Source organism: Scardinius erythrophthalmus (genome assembly GCF_964197995.2).
Source record: "Scardinius erythrophthalmus genome assembly, chromosome: 12".
Lineage (NCBI taxonomy): Eukaryota > Metazoa > Chordata > Actinopteri > Cypriniformes > Leuciscidae > Scardinius > Scardinius erythrophthalmus.
The window spans coordinates 39,864,051-39,889,231 of record NC_138232.1 but is presented as its reverse complement, the minus strand read 5'-3'; the positions used below and the strand labels follow the sequence as shown (position 1 = coordinate 39,889,231).

The following is a 25,181-nucleotide window of genomic DNA, read 5'->3' as shown; positions in this document are numbered from 1 at the left end:
TAAGTTGAATTAAATCCATAGGATGTTTTTGTCAACCTTAAAGTGTTGTGGTAAATTGTGAGTTGTATGCCTGACAACCACAAGGTGGCAGTATAGTCACGATTACAAAGACAGAATCACGACTGGGATCAGTACTTTTATTAAACAGACATGTGATATATGTAAAGCTCTACTTAACTCCAGTAACCAATAGGAAAGCCATATATGGGACTATTTGGACTGTGTATATTTTAGGGCCCTTATATGGAGAATTTATTTCTTAAGTCTAATTTCAATACAAAAAATAAGCCCTTTTTTTTTACTATGACCCCCAGTGTCCCAAATATATGTTGAGAGTGTTTTTTTGTTTTTCTTACTAACTCTTAAACACTCCATTATTTCAACCTTGTCACAGTATGTTTGGGATTCATTTAATTTGAATAAGTTAATTTGATAACTCTGGTAGTTTTATGTTAGTTTTGGTATGCTTTGAAATATATCACACATTATAACATGGGGAAAAAATATTAATAATTAATTTAAAATGTTTGCAGGTTGAATGGTCAATATAGAAACGACCTTAGTGAACAAATGTAGTTGCACCAACCACATTATTTATTGTCAACAATAATTTGTGCCATGAAACATTTTTTTTTTTAATTTATGTGAACAAAAAAAAAATATAATAATAATAATAATAATAATAATTAATTATATATATATATGTATATGGGCTTGACAAGGCTAATATAAGTGTAACCAAAATATTGTTTTTTTTATTTATTTAAAAATGTTTAAATCAAACCATTATTCTTCATAACAGGATAATTAATAATTAGGTAGATTGTTTTACTTTAATTGGCTGCTATTTTAATAAATAACAAAAATAAAAAATAAAAAAGTTAAGCAAAATTAAAAGTTTAGCATTTTTGCATTTGCATTACTTTTGCATTACAAAGTCAACCCCATCGTATAATATCAGTAATATGTCATGGGATGCAAATGTGTGTGTGTGTGTGTGTGTGTGTGTGTGTGTGTGTGTGTGTGTGTGTGTGTGTGTGTGTGTGTGTGTGTGTCAGGCAGTGAAGGATGGCGTAGGTCTCCCTGTGTCAGTTCAGTGTGTATCTCTGCCGTGGCAGGATGAAATGTGTCTGCGCTTTATGAGAGAGGTGGAAGAGCTCACAGCCAAAAATCACCAGGAAACATGTTGACTGAAATTCAGCTGTGTGTGTTTCTGAGCTGCAAACGGTTCAGTCGTAGGCGAGTTATGAACGGGCCGACGCAGAATCTGTGACCACAGAAACATCCACAGAATTTGATTATTGTTCATCAGGTGTTTTAGCTGATATGATGATGCTTTTGACTAACAACAAGACTTTAGTATGATGTATTCATTAATGTTTACGTCTGATCGTTCCTGAGATTGTGTGTTGAGTTAATGTGTATTTTTGATGTTTAAATCAGATTAACATGTAAAAATGACTAAAGGACATTAATAGGTTGATCTGTTTGTCCAACCAGTGGCAGACAATGAGAAACTATTTGAAACTGGGCTTAATTCTTTGCAATAACTTTTGGTGAAGATAGTGGCACTGAAATTACACACTTCACCTTTAATAAACAAATAACTTTCAATCATTCTTCACTGTTTAAATGAAGTGTGAATATTTGATGCAGCTTCATCAAGCCTGAATGAGGATTTGAATGCATCTCTTCATATCTCTATCATTTTGTATAATTTAATGCCTTACAAAATTCATTAAACTAAAATGAATCAGTACATCACAGGTTCACTGAAAGCGTGTTCTTGCTTGTCTGTCGGCATGAGATGAGCACTGCTCGTTTTCTCTGCCCTGAATGATGACTTTGGTTGGAAAGGCTTTAACTGGACTTAATGACACATGACACCATCAGCTCCAGTGTAATGTAAATATTTGTCTGTTCTGGGTTTTGCCACATTTTACATTCTTCATTTGCATTAGTCATCAAGGATGGGAACTCATTAGGGACATTTCGATTTCTTCTTATTATATTGTTCTCTTTCCGGGTCCACTGCTGAAATGAACCCTAACTCTAATTCTGGCCTGAATAAAGAAATGTATTCAAAAAAACATTGATTTAATAATGTAACATGGAGACATACGATACGCTACTTTTGGGATCAGTAAGGTTAAAATAAAATAAAATAAAAAGAATACTCTTATTCAGCAAATATGTAGGCCTATGCAATTGATTAAAAGCGATATAGAGACATTTACTGTTACAAAAGATGATTATAATTACTAAAGTTATAAATATGGATATTTTCCTTACAAAAATGCATCGCTTCACTTCAGAAGGCCTTTATTAATCCCCCGGAGTCGTATGGATTACTTTTATGATGGACGGATGCACTTTTTTGGGCTTCAAAATCTCAGGTAAAGCTTGGAAGAGCCAGGATATTTTTTTAATTAATGTCATATACACCTGGGATAGTTTGAGGGTGAGTAAATTATGGGATAATTTTCATTTTTGGGTGAACTAACCCTTTAAAATACATGCAAAATTGGAGTATCACATAAAACATTTACGAATAAAGCAGCTTTTCAATCCCATGTGTTCAAGAGAACAAAATCGTCACTTCCTGGGAAATCGTCGCAAAATATCAGTAAAAAAAGGTTGCTGCAATTGAGGAAGAAACTGTGACTCTTTTTTCCTCCATCATAAATGAGTTCGTCTCAGAGCGTCAGACGAAACACAATAAACGCTGTCATGTTCTCTTGAGTTCGGATGCTGGTGTTTGAGAACGCAATCTTGTAAGACGGAGGGAATTAACCAAATCTTTCTGATGACAGACTTTACAGGCAGAGCCACCAAACCAACATCTGAGATGCTGTGATGCGATTGGTCCGCGGGTTAGTCCAGTTATCCAATCACAGCCTCTTCTCAGGTAAAGTCACCTGAGTTTATATTTATTTAGTAAATATGTTTCCATCGTAGATTATGCACGTCTTCTTCATCGGATAAGAAAATGTATCGGCCTCGATTTATGAGTGTTTTTAGAATTTATGCACATCTTAGTGTTTCCATCCAGCGTTTTTATTTTTTATTTTTATGTGATATCCCAAAATGCACATAAAAATAGGTGGACGGAAGCATAGCTAATGGCATCCAACAGCCACGAGCACTCTTACACAGTGGTCACGAGCGTGTAGGAAGTCGAAGAGCTCCTCTGTACAGTCTTCTGTGGTCTCTGAGCGCGAGCCGACCCGGGACTCGCACGCCTCCAGACGCTCGCGTGCGTGAACACAATGCTCCGACTGCGCACACTTCTCCCTGACGACCTCTAGAGGGTCCTGCAGAGCACATATCAAACAATATTCTTCATCAAACTTGTTGCATTGACCAAATTGCTATGTGTACTGTGCTAGACTTGTTACAACACTTAGGGTATCCTACAACACAGGGTATACTGTTGCCCTCTTGTTGGTCTGATTGCTTCTATTGCTCTCCTCATTTGTAAGTCGCTTTGGATAAAAGCGTCTGCTAAATGATTAAATGTAAATTGTGCATATCATCCAGACACAAGCCTAAAGGGTTGACTGATATAAGATATGAGACAATGTTCTGTAACTTGCGACTTCAATTTCCAAAGTGAATAGAATTTGGTATGCAAGAACACGAAGGATACATGTCAAATTTCTTTCTTTTTTCTCTCTTTTTGTTGTTTCCTTAATGCTATTATGAATATAACAGTTGAATACATTGTAATCATTGTAATTATGTTAATGTTCTTGTTAATGCAATAAAAAGTTAAATATAGACTATTTAAAGGGTAACTAAACCCTAAACCAACTTTTTTTATTTAATGATCTGTAAGAATGAGGCTTTATTAGTGCTGTTCATTGATTCGAGTAACTTTTTTGACATTTGGGTATAAAGTGTTTTAATTTTACAATATATGGTGTAAAAACGTCTGAGTGCTGCCCTCTTAAGGTTGAACGGTGGCTACTGCAGTTTAATTTTCCTATTGGATGTTGCGGTGGCAAGTGACGTAAAAGGTGGCAGTTGACGTAAGCAGGTTCCAGCTCTACCACGCCCCTGGTACGAGCTCACCACGCCCTTGGTATGAGCTAGCGTAGATTCATCTGTGTACAGTGGTCAGGAGGGTACGTAGGTGTAGTGTTGCTGGTTGCAACAGCACTGCTTGACTGCATAACTTTCCAGCAGACTTGGAAAATAGGCGCCAGTGTTTGCATGCACTTGGCCTGGAAGACCGTGAGTGTGAAACATGCATTTTCGCGGGATTGCTTCTCCAACGTAATAGAGGTGGAAATGGGCTTCTCCACACAGCTCGCGCTGAAAAGCGACGCAGTGACAAACGCTGCTCCTCCTGCGAGGACTCCACCACCGCAGCGGCGTCTTGATGTGAGTGATCATATTTAATCACAATTTATGGTTAGGCTAAAGTTATACCTCTGGGCTCGACAAACGCGTCGGCGCATTTTGCTGGATTTTTTCACATAGCGGCAAAATATGAATATGCCTATATAGAGAGCGCGCGCTATTGACATCAACTTGATAAAACCAGAGAATGACGGGCTCTGATAAAACTCATCAGATGCATGTACTTTACGTCGTCTTACGAACCTGTGAGCAAACTCCATTTTAGAGTCTGACAGCAGGTCTCAGGTGCACGCCCACCCCGCTCACGGTTCGTCCCCTCTCTCTCCGCTGGGGTCTGCCCACTTTTCTAGCATTTTTCAAATATTGACAGTGGGTGGAGTCAGGCTCTGACCAGGGGTTTAGTTACCCTTTAAAGGGTAACTAAACCCCTGGTCAGAGCCTGACTCCACCCACTGACAATATTTGAAAAATGCTAGAAAAGTGGGCAGACCCCAGCGGAGATACAGGGGACGAACCGTGAGCGGAAGGGCGTGCACCTGAGAGTCCTGCTGACAGACTGTCTAAAATGGATAGTTTGCTCACAGGGTCGCAAGACGACGTAAATATGCATCTGATGAGTTTTATTGAGTTGATGTCAATAGCGCGCGCTCTCTATAGGCATATTCACATTTTGCCGCTATGTGAAAAAATCCAGCAAAATGCGCCGACGCGTTTGTCGACCCCAGAGGATTAACTTTAGCCTAACCATAAATTGTGATTAAAATATATATGATCACTCACATCAAGACGCCGCTGCGGTGGTGGAGTCCATGCAGGAGGAGCAGCGTTTGGCACTGCGTCACTGTTCAGCGCGAGCTGTGTGGAGAAGTCCATTTCCACCTCTATTGCGTTGGAAAAGCAATTCCACGTAAAATGCAGGTTTTACACTCACGGTCTTCCAGGCCAAGTGCATCCAAACACTGGCGCCTAATTTCCAAGTCTGCTGGAAAGCTATGCAGTCCAGCAGTGCTGTCGCAACCAGCAACAGTACACCTACCACTGTACTAAATACAGATAAATCTACGCTAGCTCATCCAAGGGCGTGGTGAGCTCGTACCAAGGGAGGGCGTGGTGAGCTGGAACCAGCCTACGTCACGCAGTACCGCTTTCGTCACGCAGTACCGCAACATCCAATAGGAAAATTCAACTGCAGTAGCCACCGTTCAACCTGAAGAGGGCAGCACTCAGACGTTTTTACACCATATATTGTAGAATTAAAACACTTTATACCCAAATGTCAAAAAAGTTACTCGAATCAAAAAAGTTACTCGAATCAATGAACAGCATTAATAAAGCCCCATTCTTACAGATCATTAACTAAAAAAAGTTGGTTTAGGGTTTAGTTACCCTTTAAATGCATGTTATGGCAATAATTCTATGTATAATAATAATTTTATGGCACATTTTTACTAGGAAGGTTAGATCAGCATGGCCTAATTAACATTCATGAGTTAAGAGATCTTCTTATAGACATGGAGATAAAAAACTCTTGTCAAAAATAGTTAATAGTTAGCCGCCGTGTCTTGCTGCAGAACTGTAGGAGGCTGGTATGCACAGCTTTTTTCCGCGCTCTTGTCTCCGCCGGTTTCAAAATATGTTTCAAAAATAATCATTTTCTGCTCGTCCGGCTCTTTGCAACAACACCATAGATAAACACTAGATACCTCGTACGCGCTGTTGGCCAATGGAGGTCGACGTCCGCACACGGCGGCCATCTTGCGACAGGGTGCTCGCTCACTCGTTTGATGATGCATGTACTTTAAAATAACCATAACTTGCTCAATTTTCTACCTATTTTCAAACGGTTTGGTTTGTTATAAACGTCAGTACAAAACTACACTACAAACGTGTAGTTACGACACTGCATACATAAACTGCATACATATGAAAAATTATAACATGCATGTTCAAGCATTCGGAATTATAGCCATGTTAATAACGTTTGTAAGAAACCAAACCGTTTGTAAATCCGTCGAGATTTCATCGAGATATGAGGATTTGTGTACGTGCTGATCATTCACCTTAATGCACAGAGCACTGCCGTAAGATGGCCGAACGGTGATGCCGGAAGTGACTGGGCCATAAGACATCTAGCGTTTATATATGATATCTATGAACAACACAGCCTTGTTTCAGCAGTGACTTTCCTATAACGACGTCTGACGTTTACATTTTACGTGGCGTGAGAAAGTCACATAAACCACGCGATATGGAAGGTGATCGGGGAGTGGACAAAAGTCTATGGAAGGCCAAAAGGGTCAAAACGTGTGAAACTGTCGTGTTAACACAAGGTGTGTTCGACATCGGCTGCGGCTGGATGCAACCGATCGGCGAGAGGAGCTGCAAACGGAGACGTGAAGTCGGACACTTTCTGGTTCCCGTAGTGACCACTCACGTGGTGTTTGCATACTTTACCACAGCTGCAGTGAAATGCAATATTTGCCAAATAATACACAGATGTTTCAGAGACATTTTCATTCAATAGCCTATGTACTGCTTCATACAGCGTCTGTTTGAACAAGAATAAAGTTCAACATAAGCAACTATCAATGAAGTAGAGTCTACGTTTTTTAAGCAGTTTTAATTTGATAAACATGACACAATATAGCATGACAACGACATGAAAAGAGTGTTCCCTGTTATAATAAACTGATTTGAGAGCTTTAGAGGAACTAAAGGTGTTAGAAATAAACACGAAACACACGTGATCGTTGTCATGCGGTGAATCCGGCCAATCGTGGAACAGCTGTGTCGTCATCAGCCCACGTGCAGCTGAACCAAGAAAAGCTTAAAATTGCATGGAGCTGATAAGCATGAATGGCAGAAGAAAAAGACTGCAATTAAAAAACAAAACAAGAGAAAATTATTTTAATGCAAGCAATAAAAAAACTGCACACACCAGCTTTAGAATAAAAGAAAAGAAATGCATGATTAACTAGATTAAGGCATACTCCTGTCTTAATTTAAACCCTGTCCGGGAAACCACCAGCCCCAAAGGTTTCACAAAGTTATTCTTGCCACTATAACTTATGGCTTCCTAAAGACAAGTTTATGGGTAAATAAATGAATAATAATAAAAAATATATATATCAGGGCTCAACATTAAGCCTTTTCATTTGATTGTCCATCGGTCAATCACTTGTCCGAATAAAAGCATTTGTTTGTCCAGGAAAAAAATTAATGGTTGTAAATATAATTTATTCCGAATCAATATTCTCATCACTGTTCAGTCAGCTTTGACATATATAAATCGGCATATTTATGATATTTTAACCTTTATAAAGGGCATTTTTCCCTAATCGTTTATATGCTTCATCTTTTATTTAAAATTCTTAAATTTCATCAATAAATTAAAATAGGATAATAAGATGCTAAAGGGCTGTTACCAATCAAATTAAACTGCATTAAATAATGTAATGAGATTATTTTAAATATTTTTTGAAAATACAAATAAGACATTTTGGAAAGAATGATACTTTTAAACACGAAACTAAACCGCCAGTAGGAGGCGGCAGGAGACGTCTTAATGAGTGAGTTATTGAGTAATTTATTCAAACGATTCATTCAAACGGCTGATTCGTTCAGGAATGAGGCAGTTGTAAATAATTAGAAATTCATTGAATCTTTGACTCAACCGATTCGTTCAAAACTAATTTTGGAACTATTTTTCGCTGCTGAAATAGAACAAAAAATGCCAATATTGTGTCTAAAATTCAAGTGACTTAATATGAATTACTTGTTTATTGTTTATTACTGCAATATGAAATCAGTGTCACATTTTCAATCGTGATGGTATTCTCTATACTCTTGGTCGTGTGATGTTGCTTAACTGTATCATATGTTATAAATATAAAAACTCCACATTTTGAATGTTTCATTTGTTTCCAAATTAGCGCGCTCAACCTTATCGTCAGTAGGCTACATTATACAGTATATTATATTAGGCTATTGTATTCACTATCAGTCGCCACTTACACTAAATGAATGCAGAATAGTTATTTTTTGTTATTGACGTTTTAATCAGGCTATTTGTACGGTCGGGCAAGTAAAATTTATTTTACTCCAATATTGGAGTAACTTTTCCCAGATGGAAAGAGCTCATGAGTAGCAAAGATTTTAAAACGGATGCCGAAGTTGCCTGCTTTCCTCTTCTTTCTTCTTGACAGGTAATTCAGCCTATTTGTGTAAATTCAAAGGTTTATAGTTGCTTGTCTAATGGTTGTGCATTACGCCAGAACAACCTCTAGTAGGCTATAACTTGCGTTACTTTTCCTCGCGTCAATGGTGAAAAAGTATTGTTTACCTTGTAACATAAATCTGTGCTGCTACGGATCACAGGTGATGAATAGTTTTAAAGGCACGATTTTTTAAGCTATAAAAAAAGGACACTGTAAATTTGAGTTATTTAGTTATTTTAGTTTATTGCTTTTACTTGTTAAGCCATGTAAATCTTGGAATAATACGGCCACCGTAGGAGTTAAAACGCCCTCGGAATTGAAAGGAACAGAAACTAATATTCACTGGGTAGTCATATACAATTTCACCGCTAGATGGGGGAAAATATCACACAGTGTAGCTTTAAAGACTTCTGACCCCGTTCGCCTTCCACAGAGCCATAGAGAGAAAGAGTTGCGACACTCTTTGATGTCGCCGCTATGGCTGTCACGTGGTTCATGTAAGTCCCAATAGTTCTAAAACATTACGCTGGCTGTCATGCTCTTCTATGGGACAGACAGCAGTGATCGCATTATTGAACGGTAAATATAAAATAAAACACACACCCAAGTACTTTTTCAGCTGTTATTGCATTTTGTTAATGTCAGTTTTGCATTTGGAGATAAGTTAGGCTATATTTTTGGAGGGAAAAGCTCAGTGTTCATGTTCGCATGGGTAGTAGCACTGGCTTTAGCGGCTCTAACTTAACTTTTCCATATCATTCATCTGATGATGGACGTCTCATGATATTTATTTTACCACAACTGGGCTGTATTAGGCTATTGATTCCCGTGATTTTGCTTATAAATTTTGATTCAGCCATTAGCCTACCTTCGTGATCACGCAAAGAGGTCTGCCGTGGCGGTCCGTTCAGAGTTCGCTTAAATATTTTTTATTAAACAATGACAGACAACAAAAATGTGTGCTTGTGTGGGTGTGTGTGAACAAGAAAAACAAAAACCAGGGGCAGGTGATCCACAGGACTGGTGATCCCATAACAATCCTAGAGGTCCAGCATTGTTCTCACAAGCCGCTTCACTCAAGACAATAAAACATAATGAAAAGTGAGTATATCCCAAAAAATTTAATTAAATAAAAGTTGCTATAAAGGTGGTAGTGATTCATTACCGAACTCTTACTGTCACAGCTGACGAAGTCGCACTAGCTAGCAGGCAGTGCTTGAAAATTGGTTGAAACAACCAACATAAAATATAAATAATTACGCTGTGCATGTACAAATGAAGACCAGTATAAGCATCGCAAAGGGCCTCTGATACAACATAGACAGTTGACAAATCAAAAGAGGTCGATATTTCAGCAACTTAACTCTAGAACAACTCGACGCGCAGCAATGTAAGTGAATGGTGTCCAACGCCAAAATGACAGTGTTTAGAACTATTCCGATCTTCAAATCCCGGAAGTAGGCGGTTAAAAGCGCCGCCATTATTTACAACGGAGGTCTATGGGAGTGTCGCAACTCTTTCTCTCTATGGCTCTGGCCTTCCATAATGCGAAATCCTATCAGAGCGTTCAGACTGAAGCGGATTTCCTGATATGTGAATAGATTTGAATAGGATTTTTTTTTTTTGCTGTTCACGTAAGCTAATTCTGATCAGATTTCAACTGGATATGAACAAAAATAAGATTTGGACTGACAATCTGAACGTAGCCTATGTCGGAATAAGAAATAGAAGGAAGAATTGTCGGGTCGTCAGTCCACGACTAAGAAGCTAGCTCGTTCGGATCTTTACCACATATTAACTTTAGTTTGTCAACATTTCACGCTCTTTCCTGCTTACTAAGTCCTTCTCTATATGATTTAGCAGCTTCCACGTGTTTTTTCCATGGTTTAGACATCATAAATTAGAGTAACAATGTGTTCAGTTGTACATAAACAGTGCAATCCATGCTGTTGTTTACATCCTTACATCCGAGTATCTCCAATATGGCAGCACGTAACTGACCAAACCGTGACGTAGGTGCAAATCCTCTATAATCACATCAATATATTATTCCAAGGTTGTCCAGTTGCCAGATCTTGTATGAAACCCTTCCTACTTCATACCCTTCCTTCAACACATCATACAAATTTCAACCCATTTGTGAGCTCAACCTGGCACCCAGCGGGCACCTTGACATTCAATTTGACATCAACAAATAGTCACGATTTTGACCACCATGTATGACATGCATGAATATGCATATTTTCATTATATTTTGTAATTATTTCCTTGTGGTTGTAAAGGGGCCCAACAAAGGTATCAATCTGACATGTTTTTTCTGGTCCCTACATCTCAGGTCAATATCATTGACATTAAATCGATGTTGATTTGGTCAGGAAATAAGACGTCAAATTGATGTGAAATTTATGTCAAAACAATGTCTGAAATAGTATATTACTCATTGTAAATCAATGCGACTCATTTTCAACATCTAAAAGACCTAGTCTGAATGATCTTGAAAGTTGTAGGCCTAGGTCTAGGTATTTTGCATGTGTGTTTTTATTTATTTAAATCCTAGCAACACCATAGCAACCACCCAGAATACCCTAACAACCACCTAGCAACGCCCTAGGAACCACCCAGCATACCTTAGCAACTGCCTAGAAACCACCCAGAATACCTTAGCAACCTCATTCATTTGAATGTAATCATAACGGTCACCTGAAGGCGCTCAACGACCATGTCATCTGTGAGTGTGAGAGTTTCTAACAAACTAAAAAAAACACTTTACTAGAAACAATAAATACATTAAATAATTTACCATTGTTAATGTGTGTTAATTTTTGTTTGTTTGTAGCCTAGTAGTTGTGTATTGTAAAAAAGGCCACCCTTTGGAAATGGACTCTCCCAACTCCCCCGCCTCTGTTCGTGATTTTGACTGTTCTAAAACTTTCTGGGGAGTTGAAAAACAAGATCCTATCGAGAGAAGATGTATAGATGTGCTTGTTTATTATAAATTACAGTTAAATTCGGCAGAAATGTTGTCATCTCGAGATTTGAGGATTGTGTGTGTGCATGCAACTAACTGTAAGTACATTTGTATATTTTATTGCATAATACGTTCGTAAGGGAGTTTGAGGATCGCGGTCGCGGCACTCCGTCTGAGTGTTTGCATTGTTTGTTTGTTATGTATGCACTTTGTATTGTCGCTCGAATAGCACGTGATCCTCCCGCGTTGTTTATCTGTAAAGTGTTTTATATATCTGCGTGTTGTGTGGACTTAGACTGAGTCTCGGGGAACATGTACGGGCATGTTTATCTGGCGAGTTAGATGCACTCGCTGTTAGCACTATGTGCATTAGGCATACAGTGCAGTAAAATACTAATTTCTATAAAGAATATATATTTATGTATATTATTATATTTCTTTATTTCTCTAATGCCCTTTAACCTTGCTGATTATACTTATACCAGTATTCTAGTACTGTTTATAGATCTTTGATTTATACTAATTGGTTTATTTATATTTTGTATATTGTTTTATGTTTACAGAACCACACACATGACATTTGCACAATAAATCATCTTCAAGTACCCCCTGGTGTGAGACGTTATGTTCTAACCGGACATCCTGTAGCCATTCAATACTCTGAACCAGAAAGATAAAAGAGTGAGCAGCAAGTTTTACATGGTCCTTCGAGCCGGATAGTGGACTGCTACAGCCATGTCTCACCCAGAAAGAGAAGCCCCTGCCGTACGACCAAGGAGACAAGTTAACCCTCCAGCTTACTTTGAAGACTATGAGCTCAGTGGACCTGGGCTTCGTCGACAACAACCACTGTCGCCTAACTACCCGGCTGTACAGGATGACGAACCGCCAAGTCCTACAGGTTACTCCAGATCCACTTCTCCAGTCAGCCAAGCATCAGATCGTCCAGAATGGAGATTGACCGACCGATGGGACAGCACTTATGACAAGCTGAGAGAAGAGAATGCTACATTGCAACGGCAAGTGAAACAGCTGCCAGAGCTTACAGCTATGTTTGAAGAGATTAAGCGGGAGAACGCAGCCTTGCAACGACAAGCTAGCCAGCTCCCTGAGATCATCACAGCATTACAAGAGATGCGTCAACAGAATGCTGTACTCTGTAATGAGCTTCAAAGCCTGAAATCTGAACGTGGAGCTTCACCTGAGTCGCTCTCACTCTCCAGCAGTCGACATTCAGACTCCACAGCCATACCGCCCAATAGCAGCCCCACGCTCCAGGTTACCACCACCTGTCGTTAATAGACAGCCATGCCCATCTGCGCCAAGAGAAAGCTCAGAGCTGATTGAGGACCTGAGAAACATGAACATTTCTTCCTCCTCACAAGGGAGAATTCCCTTTACAAAACAGTATAGTCACTCACCGCAGATCAGGTATGCCAACTCTACCCCGTATTCACTTCCACCTCAGCTGCCTGAATATGTGGTCCCATCACGGGACTGGAGGCCAGCCCATGCAGAATACAGTTCAAAGCATCTCTTTCCCTCATCTACTAATGAGAAAACCTACAGAGGTCCAACCCCTACCATCCCATTTCTTACGTCCCCTGACCCTAGGGCGTTTTCAAGGCTGAGAATTGCTTTGGAGAACATCCTGCCTGACGATGCCACAGAACACTTTAAGTTTCAAATCCTCACCGACCATCTGAAACTGGAGGAAGCCCTCCTAGTGGCGGACTCTTACAGCAATTCGAGGTTTCCCTTCACAAACACTATGAGAGCTCTGAATAAAATGTATGGTCAACCTCACCAATTAGCCCTGCAACGAATCTCTGAGCTGATGGATGGATCTAACATACGCAGTGGAGATATAAAAGCCTTCAGGATGTTTGGACTGCAGGTGCGCTCACTTGTCAGTATGTTGCAACAGCTAGGCCACAAAGGTAATGTAGAGCTGGAATGTGGATCACATGTGTCTCGCCTCCAAAGTAAACTGCCACATGACCTCAGATCTAGTTTCAAAAGATATACCCACCCACTGCAAGTTGCTATTCCCACACTGCTGGACTTTGCGGATTGGCTGGAATATGAGCTTCAAGTACAGAAAGACAATAGCCAGAATACTTGTCACCCAAAGCAGGACTCCTCAGCACACATCAGAGAGGTGAGAAAAGAGCCTAAGCAGCCTCGCAGACCAACTACTGTTCTCCTTGGTACTGAAAAGTCACCATCCATGCTGACAACATCAGCCACATTTAAACCAGCTCCAGTCAGAGCAGAGAAGGTAAAGGCCTTTTGTCCATACTGTGACAATAACAAGCATTATTTGAATGGCTGTGACAACTTCAAGCTTCTCAGCAAAGACATGAAGATAGACTGGATAAAGACTAAAAACCGATGCTGGCGTTGTGGTCGTGGACACCAAGCAGCCAACTGCACTCTAAAGACTCTCTGTCCAACTTGTAACAAGAAGCATCTTCTGGTACTGCAAGAAGTCAATGATCAAGTCAAGCCATATCAGCAAAATACAGTTCCTTCTAGTGCAGTTTTGTATGTTGACCGCCCAACATCCGGCAGTAAAGTGCTTCTCAAAGTGGCAAAGGTACTGATCAGGAATGGTAACAGGGCGATGGAGGCTTATGCTGTGTTGGACGATGGATCAGAGCGGACCATCATTCTGCATGATGCAGTAGAGAAATTGGGACTTGTAGGGGAACCCGAGGATCTTATGCTTCGCACAGTGAGACAAGATACCCAGGTCATACACGGGGCGGCAGTGACTTTTACTGTGTCCCCAACTGCTAACCCCAGTAAAGTCTACAAGATCTGTAAGGCCTTCACAGCCAACGTACTCAACCTGGCAGAACATACTCACCCAGTCAGTGCACTGCAGAGAAAGTTCACGCATCTTGCCAGGTTACCACTACAACAGCTGAACAAGGTACATCCTGTGCTTCTCATTGGCTCTGATTGCCCCCACCTTATCACACCTATACAGCCAGTCAGACTGGGACCCCCGGGTGGTCCGGCAGCAGTGAGAACACGTCTGGGATGGACACTGCAGGGTCCAACTCAAGAATTGAGCAGTCTTCTATCCCCTGATCAATGCTTCTTTACTTCGCTGCGGCCCGTCAATGACCTTTATGCAAACGTGGAGAGACTGTGGCAAATGGATGTTCTACCTTACCAGAGTGAAAAGGTGATCACCAGGTCACGCCAAGACAAAGAATCCATTCAGCTTCTGCAAGAAAACACTGTGAGAGTGGATGTTGCTGGTGTTCAGCGATATGCTACTCCCCTGCTACGTGTCAAGAACATGCCTCGTCTCTGCGCACCTAAGGAAGCGGTTTTACCCCAGTTAAGGGCAATTGAGAAACGACTTGAAAGGGACCCTGATCTGGCTGCAGTATACCAAGAGGAGCTAGTCAAGCTAGTGCAAGCTGGGTATGTTGTCAAACTTAATCAGGAACAGGTGAACAGCACGAAGGAAGCCTGGTACATCCCGCACCACATGGTGCAACATAATGAGAAGAATAGGGTGGTCTTCAACTGTTCATTCTCATACCAAGGGCACAACCTAAACGAGCTCCTACTACCTGGTCCAACACTTGGTCCGTCACTTCTGGCAGTCCTTTTGCGTTTCCGGGAGCACTCTATTGCCATCAGTAGTGACATCCGTGGCATGTTCCATCAGGTACGCCTCTTGCCAAAGGATAAACCACTGCTGAGATGCATCTGGAGAGATATGCAAAGAGACAGAATCCCTGATGTCTATGAATGGCAGGTACTGCCTTTCGGGACTACTTGCAGTCCGTGTTGTGCCTCGTTTTCTTTACAGAAGCATGTAATAGATCACAGCCAACCTGGAGAGGACACAAGGGTTTCAGTGGAGAAGTCATTTTATGTGGACAATTGTCTTCAGAGCTTTGCTTCCCGTTACATGGCCAAGAATCTGGTTGACAAACTCTGCAGCCTGCTAGCATCAGGTGGCTTTGAGCTACGACAGTGGGCTAGCAATGACCCTTCAGTTATCAGCCATCTGTCAGAGGATATTCAATCTCAGAGCAGCATCCTCTGGCTCCGTGACGGTCACCAAGAGGCTCAGGAATCAACACTTGGCCTGCATTGGAATTGTCAGTCCGACACCCTCTCATACAAACGACGCAAACCTGACTGTCAAGTGCCCACAATGCGAAGCATCTACCAGATTCTTGCTCGCCAGTATGATCCGCTCGGTTACATTGTACCATTCACCACGCGAGCTAAGGTGTTAGTACAGAGGTTGTGGGACAAAAAGAGGGAGTGGGATGACCCACGGCTACCAGAGGACCTAATAGACTCTTGGAAACACTGGGAGAGCGAGCTGGAAGGCCTGCAGCATATCACTTTGCCTAGATGTTATTGCAGCAAGGAACTAGACCGCCCCACTAGTAATAGGCAGCTTCACATCTTTTGTGATGCCTCAGAGAAAGCTTACGGATCTGTGGCTTACTTAAGAACAGAGAACCCTCAAGGTATAGTGGAGGTGGCCTTCGTAACAGCTAGATCCCGTGTTGCTCCCAAGAAACAACAGAGCATTCCTCGTCTTGAGCTGTGTGCAGCACTCATAGGAGCGCAGCTTGCTAAAGTCCTGAAGACAGAGCTAACATTACCACTCAATAGTGTCACTCTGTGGTCCGACTCCACTACTGTACTGACCTGGCTTTTATCAGATTCCTGCCGCTTTAAGGTTTTTGTGGGGACCAGAGTGACAGAGATACAGGACTTAACTGAATCTGACACCTGGCGTTATGTACAGTCAGGTGACAACCCTGCAGATGCCATAACGAGAGGAAAGTCTCCCTCTGATCTCAACAGAGACAGCATATGGAACCAAGGTCCAGCATTCCTCAGACAACCACCAGAAAGCTGGCCAGAGATGCCACCATTAGCTCACACAAACCAAGACAGTGAGCTAAAAAAGTCTAGCTTCTGTGGACTGTTAACCTCTGCTCTTCCACTGCCAGATCCTCAGCAATTTCACACATTCACAGACTACCTAAAGGCCCTTATACAACCATCCAATGAGAGCTCTCCCCCTATTTTAACTGCTGAGGATTATAAAGAAGCTGAACTCAATGTACTCCGTCAGATCCAAGCAGACTCATTTCCTGAAGAGGTGTCCCATTTACAATCTGGTAAACCTCTGCCAAGTAGCAGTCGACTGCTGTGCCTAGCCCCTGATCTAGATTCCGACACACATCTTGTACGTGTTGGCGGTCGTCTCCGACAGATCAGTGAACTAGAAGAAGATACCATTCATCCTATTGTCCTTGACCCACATCACCCACTCACCAAGCTGATCATCAAAGATTATGATGATCGTTTGCATCACCCTGGACCGGAGAGGGTATTTGCGGAGCTCAGGAGGAAATACTGGATATTAAAAGGAAGAGCGGCAGTCAGACATAATCAACACCAATGCACTGAATGCCAGAAATGGCGGGCCAAACCGCATCCCCCAAGAATGGCTGACCTCCCATCAGCAAGGTTGAGAATTCACCAGCCAGTTTTCTATTCAACTGGGATAGATTGCTTCGGCCCTTATCTCATAAAGGTGGGACGCAGAAATGAGAAACGTTGGGGGATCATTTTCAAGTGTATGACCATCCGTGCAGTGCATATTGATCTCCTCGCAAGTCTGGACAGTGATTCATTCCTGATGGCCCTTCGTCGCTTCATTGCTCGACGAGGGAAACCTTATGAAATCCTTTCAGATCAAGGAACGAATTTCAAAGGTGGGGAAAAAGAACTTCGTGATGCCTTTGCAGCTCTTCAACCTGAGCTACAGGCTCAACTTGCAGGCCAGCAGATTAGGTTCACATTCAATCCACCCAGTGCACCACATTTTGGTGGATGCTGGGAGCGGGAAATTCGATCCTTGAAAACAGCCCTGCAAGTGGTCCTCGGAGCACAGACAGTCACTGAGGAAGTATTGCGGACTGTTCTCATTGAAATAGAGGGTCTACTAAACGCCAAACCAATTGCCTATACATCTTCAGATATTGCTGACCCAGATCCCGTTACACCCAACATCCTTTTGATGGGGCGGCGAGATGCCTCACTTCCACAAGTGACATACCAGGATTCTGAACTCCTGAGCAGACGGAGATGGAGGCATAGTCAGCTGCTGGCTGATCACTTTTGGAGGCAATTCATCCGTAATTACCTACCTAGCCTTCAAACCAGACAGAAATGGATGTCAGAGAAGGACAATCTACGGGTAGGTGAAACCGTCATGATCGTGGACCAGCAGCTACCTCGCGCACTGTGGCCTGTAGGAAGGATAACACAGGTCTATCCAGGAAAGGATAACCGAGTCAGATCAGCTGAGATCAAAGTAAAGGACAAAACTTACCTAAGACCAGTGACCAAAATCATCAGCCTACCCCCTCTGCCTGATTAACATACCAATAAATCACCACTTAGTAAGGCCCTTTTAATTGTTCAAATTCACGTTGTGAATTTGGGGGCGGCTGTAAAAAAGGCCACCCTTTGGAAATGGACTCTCCCAACTCCCCCGCCTCTGTTCGTGATTTGGACTGTTCTAAAACTTTCCGGGGAGTTGAAAAACAAGATCCTATCGAGAGAAGATGTATAGATGTGCTTGTTTATTATAAATTACAGTTAAATTCGGCAGAAATGTTGTCATCTCGAGATATGAGGATTGTGTGTGTGCGTGCAACTAACTGTAATTACATTTGTATATTTTATTGCATAATACGTTCGTAAGGGAGTTTGAGGATCGCGGTCGCGGCACTCCGTCTGAGTGTTTGCATTGTTTGTTTGTTATGTATGCACTTTGTATTGTCGCTCGAATAGCACGTGATCCTCCCGCGTTGTTTATCTGTAAAGTGTTTTATATATCTGCGTGTTGTGTGGACTTAGACTGAGTCTCGGGGAACATGTACGGGCATGTTTATCTGGCGAGTTAGATGCACTCGCTGTTAGCACTATGTGCATTAGGCATACAGTGCAGTAAAATACTAATTTCTATAAAGAATATATATTTATGTATATTATTATATTTCTTTATTTCTCTAATGCCCTTTAACCTTGCTGATTATACTTGTACCAGTATTCTAGTACTGTTTATAGATCTTTGATTTATACTAATTGGTTTATTTATATTTTGTATATTGTTTTATGTTTACAGAACCACACACATGACATTTGCACAATAAATCATCTTCAAGTACCCCCTGGTGTGAGACGTTATGTTCTAACCGGACATCCTGTAGCCATTCAATACTCTGAACCAGAAAGATAAAAGAGTGAGCAGCAAGTTTTACATTTATAGTATTTAATGATTATACACACAAAGCATGATTAACATATTCAATCAATGAAACTACAAAGGTGGCACAGAGGTATATAATTACAAAATAAAGTCATTATGATTTTTATATTATTTTATAAGTAACATGTAAGATAAAAGTAGTTTAATCACTACGTGTGACGAAGCCGTTTCTGTGACAGCTCGAGCTCTCCGACGCACCGTGTATAGGCTACATCAGCATCCAAATTCACTCATTTCACTTAGTTCACTCCTTGCAATGCAGACATAATGCACTCAGATGCCATACACTATAAGGATTAGTGATGAGTGAACGAGTGAGCGGTTTCGGACACCTTCGAGACCATTCGATAATCCCGATTCATATTAAAGATTTGCTCACAATGGACGAATCGTTCTACAATGAATCGTTCATGACCGATTCATCACAAGAAGGTGCGATTTTATTAGTTGTACAATCAAAGCTCGCTGCTGATTGGCTGCGAGATCGACTTCACTGGAGCAGAACTGGGGCACGTCAAAGCCCGTCTACGGAGAGCCTTGGCACTTCCTATTAGCCCCATTGTATCGATCTTGGTTGCAGTTCCATTAGAATTCCACTGGAGGTGATCGCGGGCGAGTGCAGACTGAATGGGAGTCTATGGGGCTAGACGGCTAAATGTGTCTCTTTCACCCGATTGCTGTTGAGAAATCTCAGATTTTATTGTAGGTTTTGCAAGTTCAACATGGGTTATAGGTCGAAAGTTGAATGAACGAGTACTTATTTCTTTTCGATTTCTTACAGGTTGAGTTGTTGTTGCCCATAACACGCTAGCATTCTGCTAATGACGTCAGCATTCTGACGTCACTGACATTTTAAAAGACTTTTTAAACCAAATAAGTGACTCTAAAAAATCTAACACCCAGCAATGTGTAATTTCTTTGCATCTCCTTTCGAATACAACATTCAAATTACTAGACAAAAAATTATATCCTGAGAAAAGTGGATTTTGAGGGTTTTTCGCCATAGACCTCCATTCATTCTGCACTCGCCTGCGAGCGCCCCCGCATGGACAGAGACGTGTTACTGCAGCCAGTCCAGAAACCGGAAGTAAGCAGAGAGTGCCAATTCTCTTCCTATTAGACATTCTCTGGGCACGTTCAAGGCCCTGTCCCAAATGGCGCACTTTATGCGGACTTTCGGTCTCGTGGACTTGAATTGCGCGTGCTCGCTGAGTCTACGAGTCCGTAGGCTGTCCCATTCAGCACTTTACCGCTCTGAATTGTGCTCAGCAGCGCCCCCTTTGTACCCTTGAAGCGGTCTTCCACGAAGCCTGCATAGAAGCAGGCTTCACGCACTTTAACTACCCAGGAATCCTTGCGAAAGGCCAATCAGACAACGGATGGGAGGAGATTTTGCTCACGGATAATTGTTGACATAAGTCAACAATTTTTACGGTTTTTATGACCTAAATGTACATTTTACCAGTTGTTACCTACAGTTTATACAAACATTATGGTCATCGACCAGTGGTTGATGTCTCAAACATAATAATAGCGCGTTTAATAATACGATCGCATTATGATTCATTAAATAAATAGAACCGAATGGCAGGGCTTTACTGAGTCATATATTTACACAGTATGAATATTGAAACTACTAATTGAAATTATGTTTAAATTATGTTTTAAAATTGTAATCTTAGTTCAAATGGAACATATGTATTATTATGTACAACTGTATACATCATTTAAATAAGCATGATATATCTATTGTCTAATTCCCAGGTGATATGCACAATATCAAAATATAAAATTAGGCTGTGTAGTTGACATGCAGATAAGACGTCGTAGTGCAAAAATGTGATTTCTCCTGTCCAACAACAACCAGGCCGTTATTTCCGGCGTGACGATCGAGTCTGTCCCAAAAATACCTCTCAATGCGCCCTCGTGGACTCGCGCCAAGGGCCCTATAGGTCTGCACTACATGACGTCACCAAAGTGTGGACTCTGAGGAAGTCCACAAGTCCGGAGTGTGCCATTTGGGACAGGGCCCAAGTTCAAAACGGTGCGCAACGTTTTGCTACGGTTTCCGGGTTGAACTTCATGTTTCCTGGAAACGGCATGCACTCGTGTGCAACGGGGTTTGAGATACGTTTTCTCTTGTTTGGTGGGTGTGTCAGAACTGCAGTCCAATCATTGTGCGAGTTCACTTTAATACCGCATGCTTTATATAGGCCTACATGTAGCACGCGGTATTAAAGTGAACTCGCACAATGGGTTCAAGGAAAGTAATTTACAAATGTGTTCGATGCAGCTCGGTAGGCTATACGCAACAACTGAGGATATTAGAAGACATGTTTGTCGTAAGTTTTATTGTAAAAATATAGGATATCAACATAATGATGTAGTTGTTTATATTTTTAGCTTCATTGCAAGTGTATGACATTTGGTATAGAAATAAACAGGTAATTAAGTGCTTTTCCTAAAAATGAGAAAGAAAATACAGGGTATTAAAACAGTATGAACTACAAATAAAGTCAGTATGTGAGGCTAAATAGATGTGTTTTAGTCTGAATTAGGTAAGATGTGTGCTTCCATTTCAGTTTCAGCAATCCCTTCTGGATGTTCTATTTTGTTCTGGGCGGCAAGTGCAGTAACCAGGGTTCCCACGGGTCCTTGAAATCCTTGAAAGTTTGTGAATCTGAAAAAATGTTTTCAAGGCCCTGGAAAGTTTTTGAAAATAAACATACATAGAGACAGGTGCTTGAAAGTGCTTGAATTTATTTTGTGCAAGAAGTTTTCTGGAAATAATTCCATATTCACTCCAGTCCCCTAATGTGTTATTTTGCCAACACTTCATGACCTTTGCATACGAGCTTGCTTGATTTGCACTAGTTAAGCGCATTTACGCGTTACGTTACCAGGGTTTTTCCTGCATAGAGAATTATGAGGCGGCCGCCTTCGTCTCTCGACAATAAAAAATAACTAGGGAATCACCGAAAACGTGAGGATGATTCTGTTTTATTTCATTTAAAGTAAGTGGTGATTGATAGCCTATGGTTGATAATAATATAGTCCTAATGTACTGACGGTAACAATGTAGCGCTGTTGAGGCTCGCGCAGTTATTTATAACATATAATAGTTAAGAAACATTATATAGCCTAGGCTACACTCGACCAGAGAGCTGTTTGCCTGAATGCCATCAAGATTGAAACCGAGACGGATTTCATAACAGTTCAATAAACAAATAGTTAAAATTAAGTCACTTACATTTTAGACGCAATGACTGTTTTTGTTCTGTTTCAGCAGCGAAAATAGTTCCAAACAAAGATCACCGCAGAACCATCACGCATGGCATGCAACAGTTGTTGCATTACTGAATGATTCAGCGTTTTGAAAGAATCGGTTGAGTCAAAGATTCAATTACCCATTTATAACTGCCTCATTCTGAATAAATCGGTCGCCTGCCGCCTCCTACTGGCGGTTTAGTTTCATAAAGTATCATTCTTTTCAACATTCCTTATTTGTATATTCAAAAATATTTAAAAGAATCTAAATTAATAGTTATTATTGTTCAATGTAAATTATTTAATTGAATTGGTAACAGCCTAGTGTCTTATTATTTTATTTGATCAAATTTAAGAATTTGAAATGAAAGATGGAGCATACATTTAATAAAATTAGGGGAAAAATGCCCTTTATAAAAGGTACAAAAAAGTAGTGTATTCAAACAGTAATGTAATGAAAGATTGAAACAACAATGAAATTAAACAATTGAAGTTTGAACGGAGTAAAGCCTCTGTTTAGGCTATTAAGGAATTATTTTGCCAAAAGAAGAACTTTTATTTTAAATAAATGTTCATTTTAAATCAGCCTACTTCAGTGTGATATGTTACCATACTATCATGCTTAACAGTGAGAATCTGAATAATTGTAATGAGATGATCAGATGCAGATATCTAAATCAGAGAATATAGGTGGTTTGCGGGTGGATTATCTATTTTTAACAGTGGATTTGGGTGACTCAAAGTGCACCAGATTAATGAATTTATCTTTAAAATGTACAAAATTTTCTTCCGGGGGAGCATGCCCCCGTACCCCCCTAGAGGTACCAAGCTCAAACAATGTGGGAAACACAATAGGCTATGTGATGATCTACAAAAAATATCATTTTTATTATCTTATTATTAAAATACATTAATAGGATTTTACCACCTCCGCCTCATTTTGAGCCAGGAAAAACCCTGAGTTATGTTAAGTGTTTCCCGCATGAGGTACTTGCCATGAAGTTCACGTGCGCATGAAACTACAATGGTACCTCATCGTTTGTTGTTGGACACAACAAATGTGTCCCCGCATTAAGTCCTTGAATTTGAGGGTATTGGACCTGGAAAGTCCTTGAAAGGTCCTTGAATTTGAAGTCAACCAAGGTGTGGGAACCCTGAGTAACTGTAACATCGGGCATATTTTGTAGTAGGCTATTAAACACATATTTATACCGACTTCATCAGGCTCCGAAAATTCTTCACAAAGAACACAAAGAATGGCCTTCTCAGCTGCCATAGTTGCAACTCTTGCGTCATCAGAACAGTGTGTTCAACGCATCACCGTTTCTGTTTAAAAAACGTACGCAACGTTTTGTCGGGGCTGAACGCAGCCCTGGTCAATTGCCGCATATTCTCTTGAGGTAGGCTAAGTGTATGTAATGTTATTCGTATTGTAATGAGTTGTAGTTAATATCGTTTTTGTTTGCACTGAAGCTACCTTTTTCTCTGTAAAGAGGGTAATGTAGCTATGTTACGTTATGTCTACAGCTACGTTAACGTTAGCCACACTTCAATCTTTGTGTGAAAACATAACATGATATTTTTTGTGTGTCTGATGGATATTATGTCCTTTGGTTTTTGTTGTTTGTGTAGCTTACAATAGCTTAAATACTGCATGAGGAGTGTGTTATTTTGGCGCTTATTTAAAGCATCCTTAATGGTAGATTATGTGGTAATGTAAGCTACAAGTATAGGCCTACTTATGGTAGGCTACTCCTTGTTTGTTTTATTTTACATTCATGCATATGGACGCAGAAATATTATAATGAAAATTGTCGATTGACGCAGGTCGCTTCATGTCAAAGGTAGCGTCGAAGTTTCCTCATGTAACGTTAACGTTAATTAAAGGCGGTTAGATTAGTCACGGGTGAAGAAATCCGGTGAGAACTGTTTCAGTGCGCGCTCACTGACAGAATTCTCTAATCATAAACAACAAAGTGCAAATATAATGTATGTAAGAAATTATATATAGAATTGTATGAAAAAATTATATATTATTAATGAAAAAAAATAATCGCTAGATTAATAGTTTAAAAAATAATCGTTTATCCCAGCCCTAGTTGTGTCAACAAGATTCAACAAGACATTTTCACCTGGCTAGACCCAATGTTTAGACCTGTTGTGGTATTTATGCAAATTAGCATATACGTAATTAGATGATGCACCGTTTGTCCATGTTAACAATTTCAAAAAACTTGCAATACATTTTTTGTTTGTCTTGATGTAAGTAATCAACTCAGTAATTTTCATGGTGATTTCTAAAGGTTAAAAATTTTACCCTATTCATGTGAGAAAAATAATGAATAGGCGTATGAATAGGCTATATTTGGGTCTTTTTCGAAACTTTCCCCTAATGGGATTCTTCGGGACTTTTTTCCCCTTACTCAGGACATATTGAGGATATAAAATCAGTTGAGTTTGCTTCTGTTGCAGTTTGTTCAAGGTTGACCCCCATTTTGGCTTAAAGGTGCACTAAGTAACTTTTTTACCTTAACCGAACAGCTTCGGAGTCATTGGAATAGTTATATGACTTTTTTCGGGTTGAATGGTGGTCGTCTCGCATCCCCCAAGCGCCTGTGAGCCGAAAAAACACACTTGCAACTCTGGGCCGGCGGGCCGCCGGCCTCAGCGTCAGGAAGTATCGCGTGATATCAGGTCTCGCGATGTAACGAATTGCTTTACGGCGCTGCACACAAAGCTAGGAAAGCTTTGTCGGAGGATGAAAGAAAGAGGAAACGGCAGACTGACTGGGCAAGGAGTCAGACTCAAGTAAATATCGTTCTTGTTGATGGACTAGTAGACATCTTCAGAGGCTATCTGTGCCTGTTCGATGTCCGACGCTTTGTAACGCGTTCTGTCGGAGGAGAAATAGGGATAGCTCACAGATGAAGTTATTACAGAGGCCAGACAGACTCACGGAGGCGATTGGCATCTCACAACTTGCACTTTATTCCCCAGTCGAACTCGTGTAACTGTCTGTCACCCGTTC

At 40.7% G+C, this 25,181-nt stretch overlaps 1 protein-coding gene across 2 annotated transcripts in view; it reads left to right on the top strand.

Annotated features, from left to right (window-relative positions):
* LOC308699192 (fatty-acid amide hydrolase 1-like) overlaps positions 1–12,252 on the top strand; it is a 42,897-nt gene extending 30,645 nt beyond the window's left edge. Inside the window, exon 15 of one of the 2 annotated variants that reach the window (XM_081379832.1) lies at positions 12,114–12,252. In XM_081379832.1, coding sequence (XP_081235958.1) covers positions 12,114–12,227 — 114 coding nt within the window. In that variant the 3' untranslated portion in view covers positions 12,228–12,252. Of the gene's footprint in view, positions 1–1,058; positions 1,764–12,113 lie in introns of those variants that run through there. The other variant, XM_081379831.1, reaches the window with a different exon arrangement.
* Positions 12,253–25,181: the final 12,929 nt, after the last annotated feature.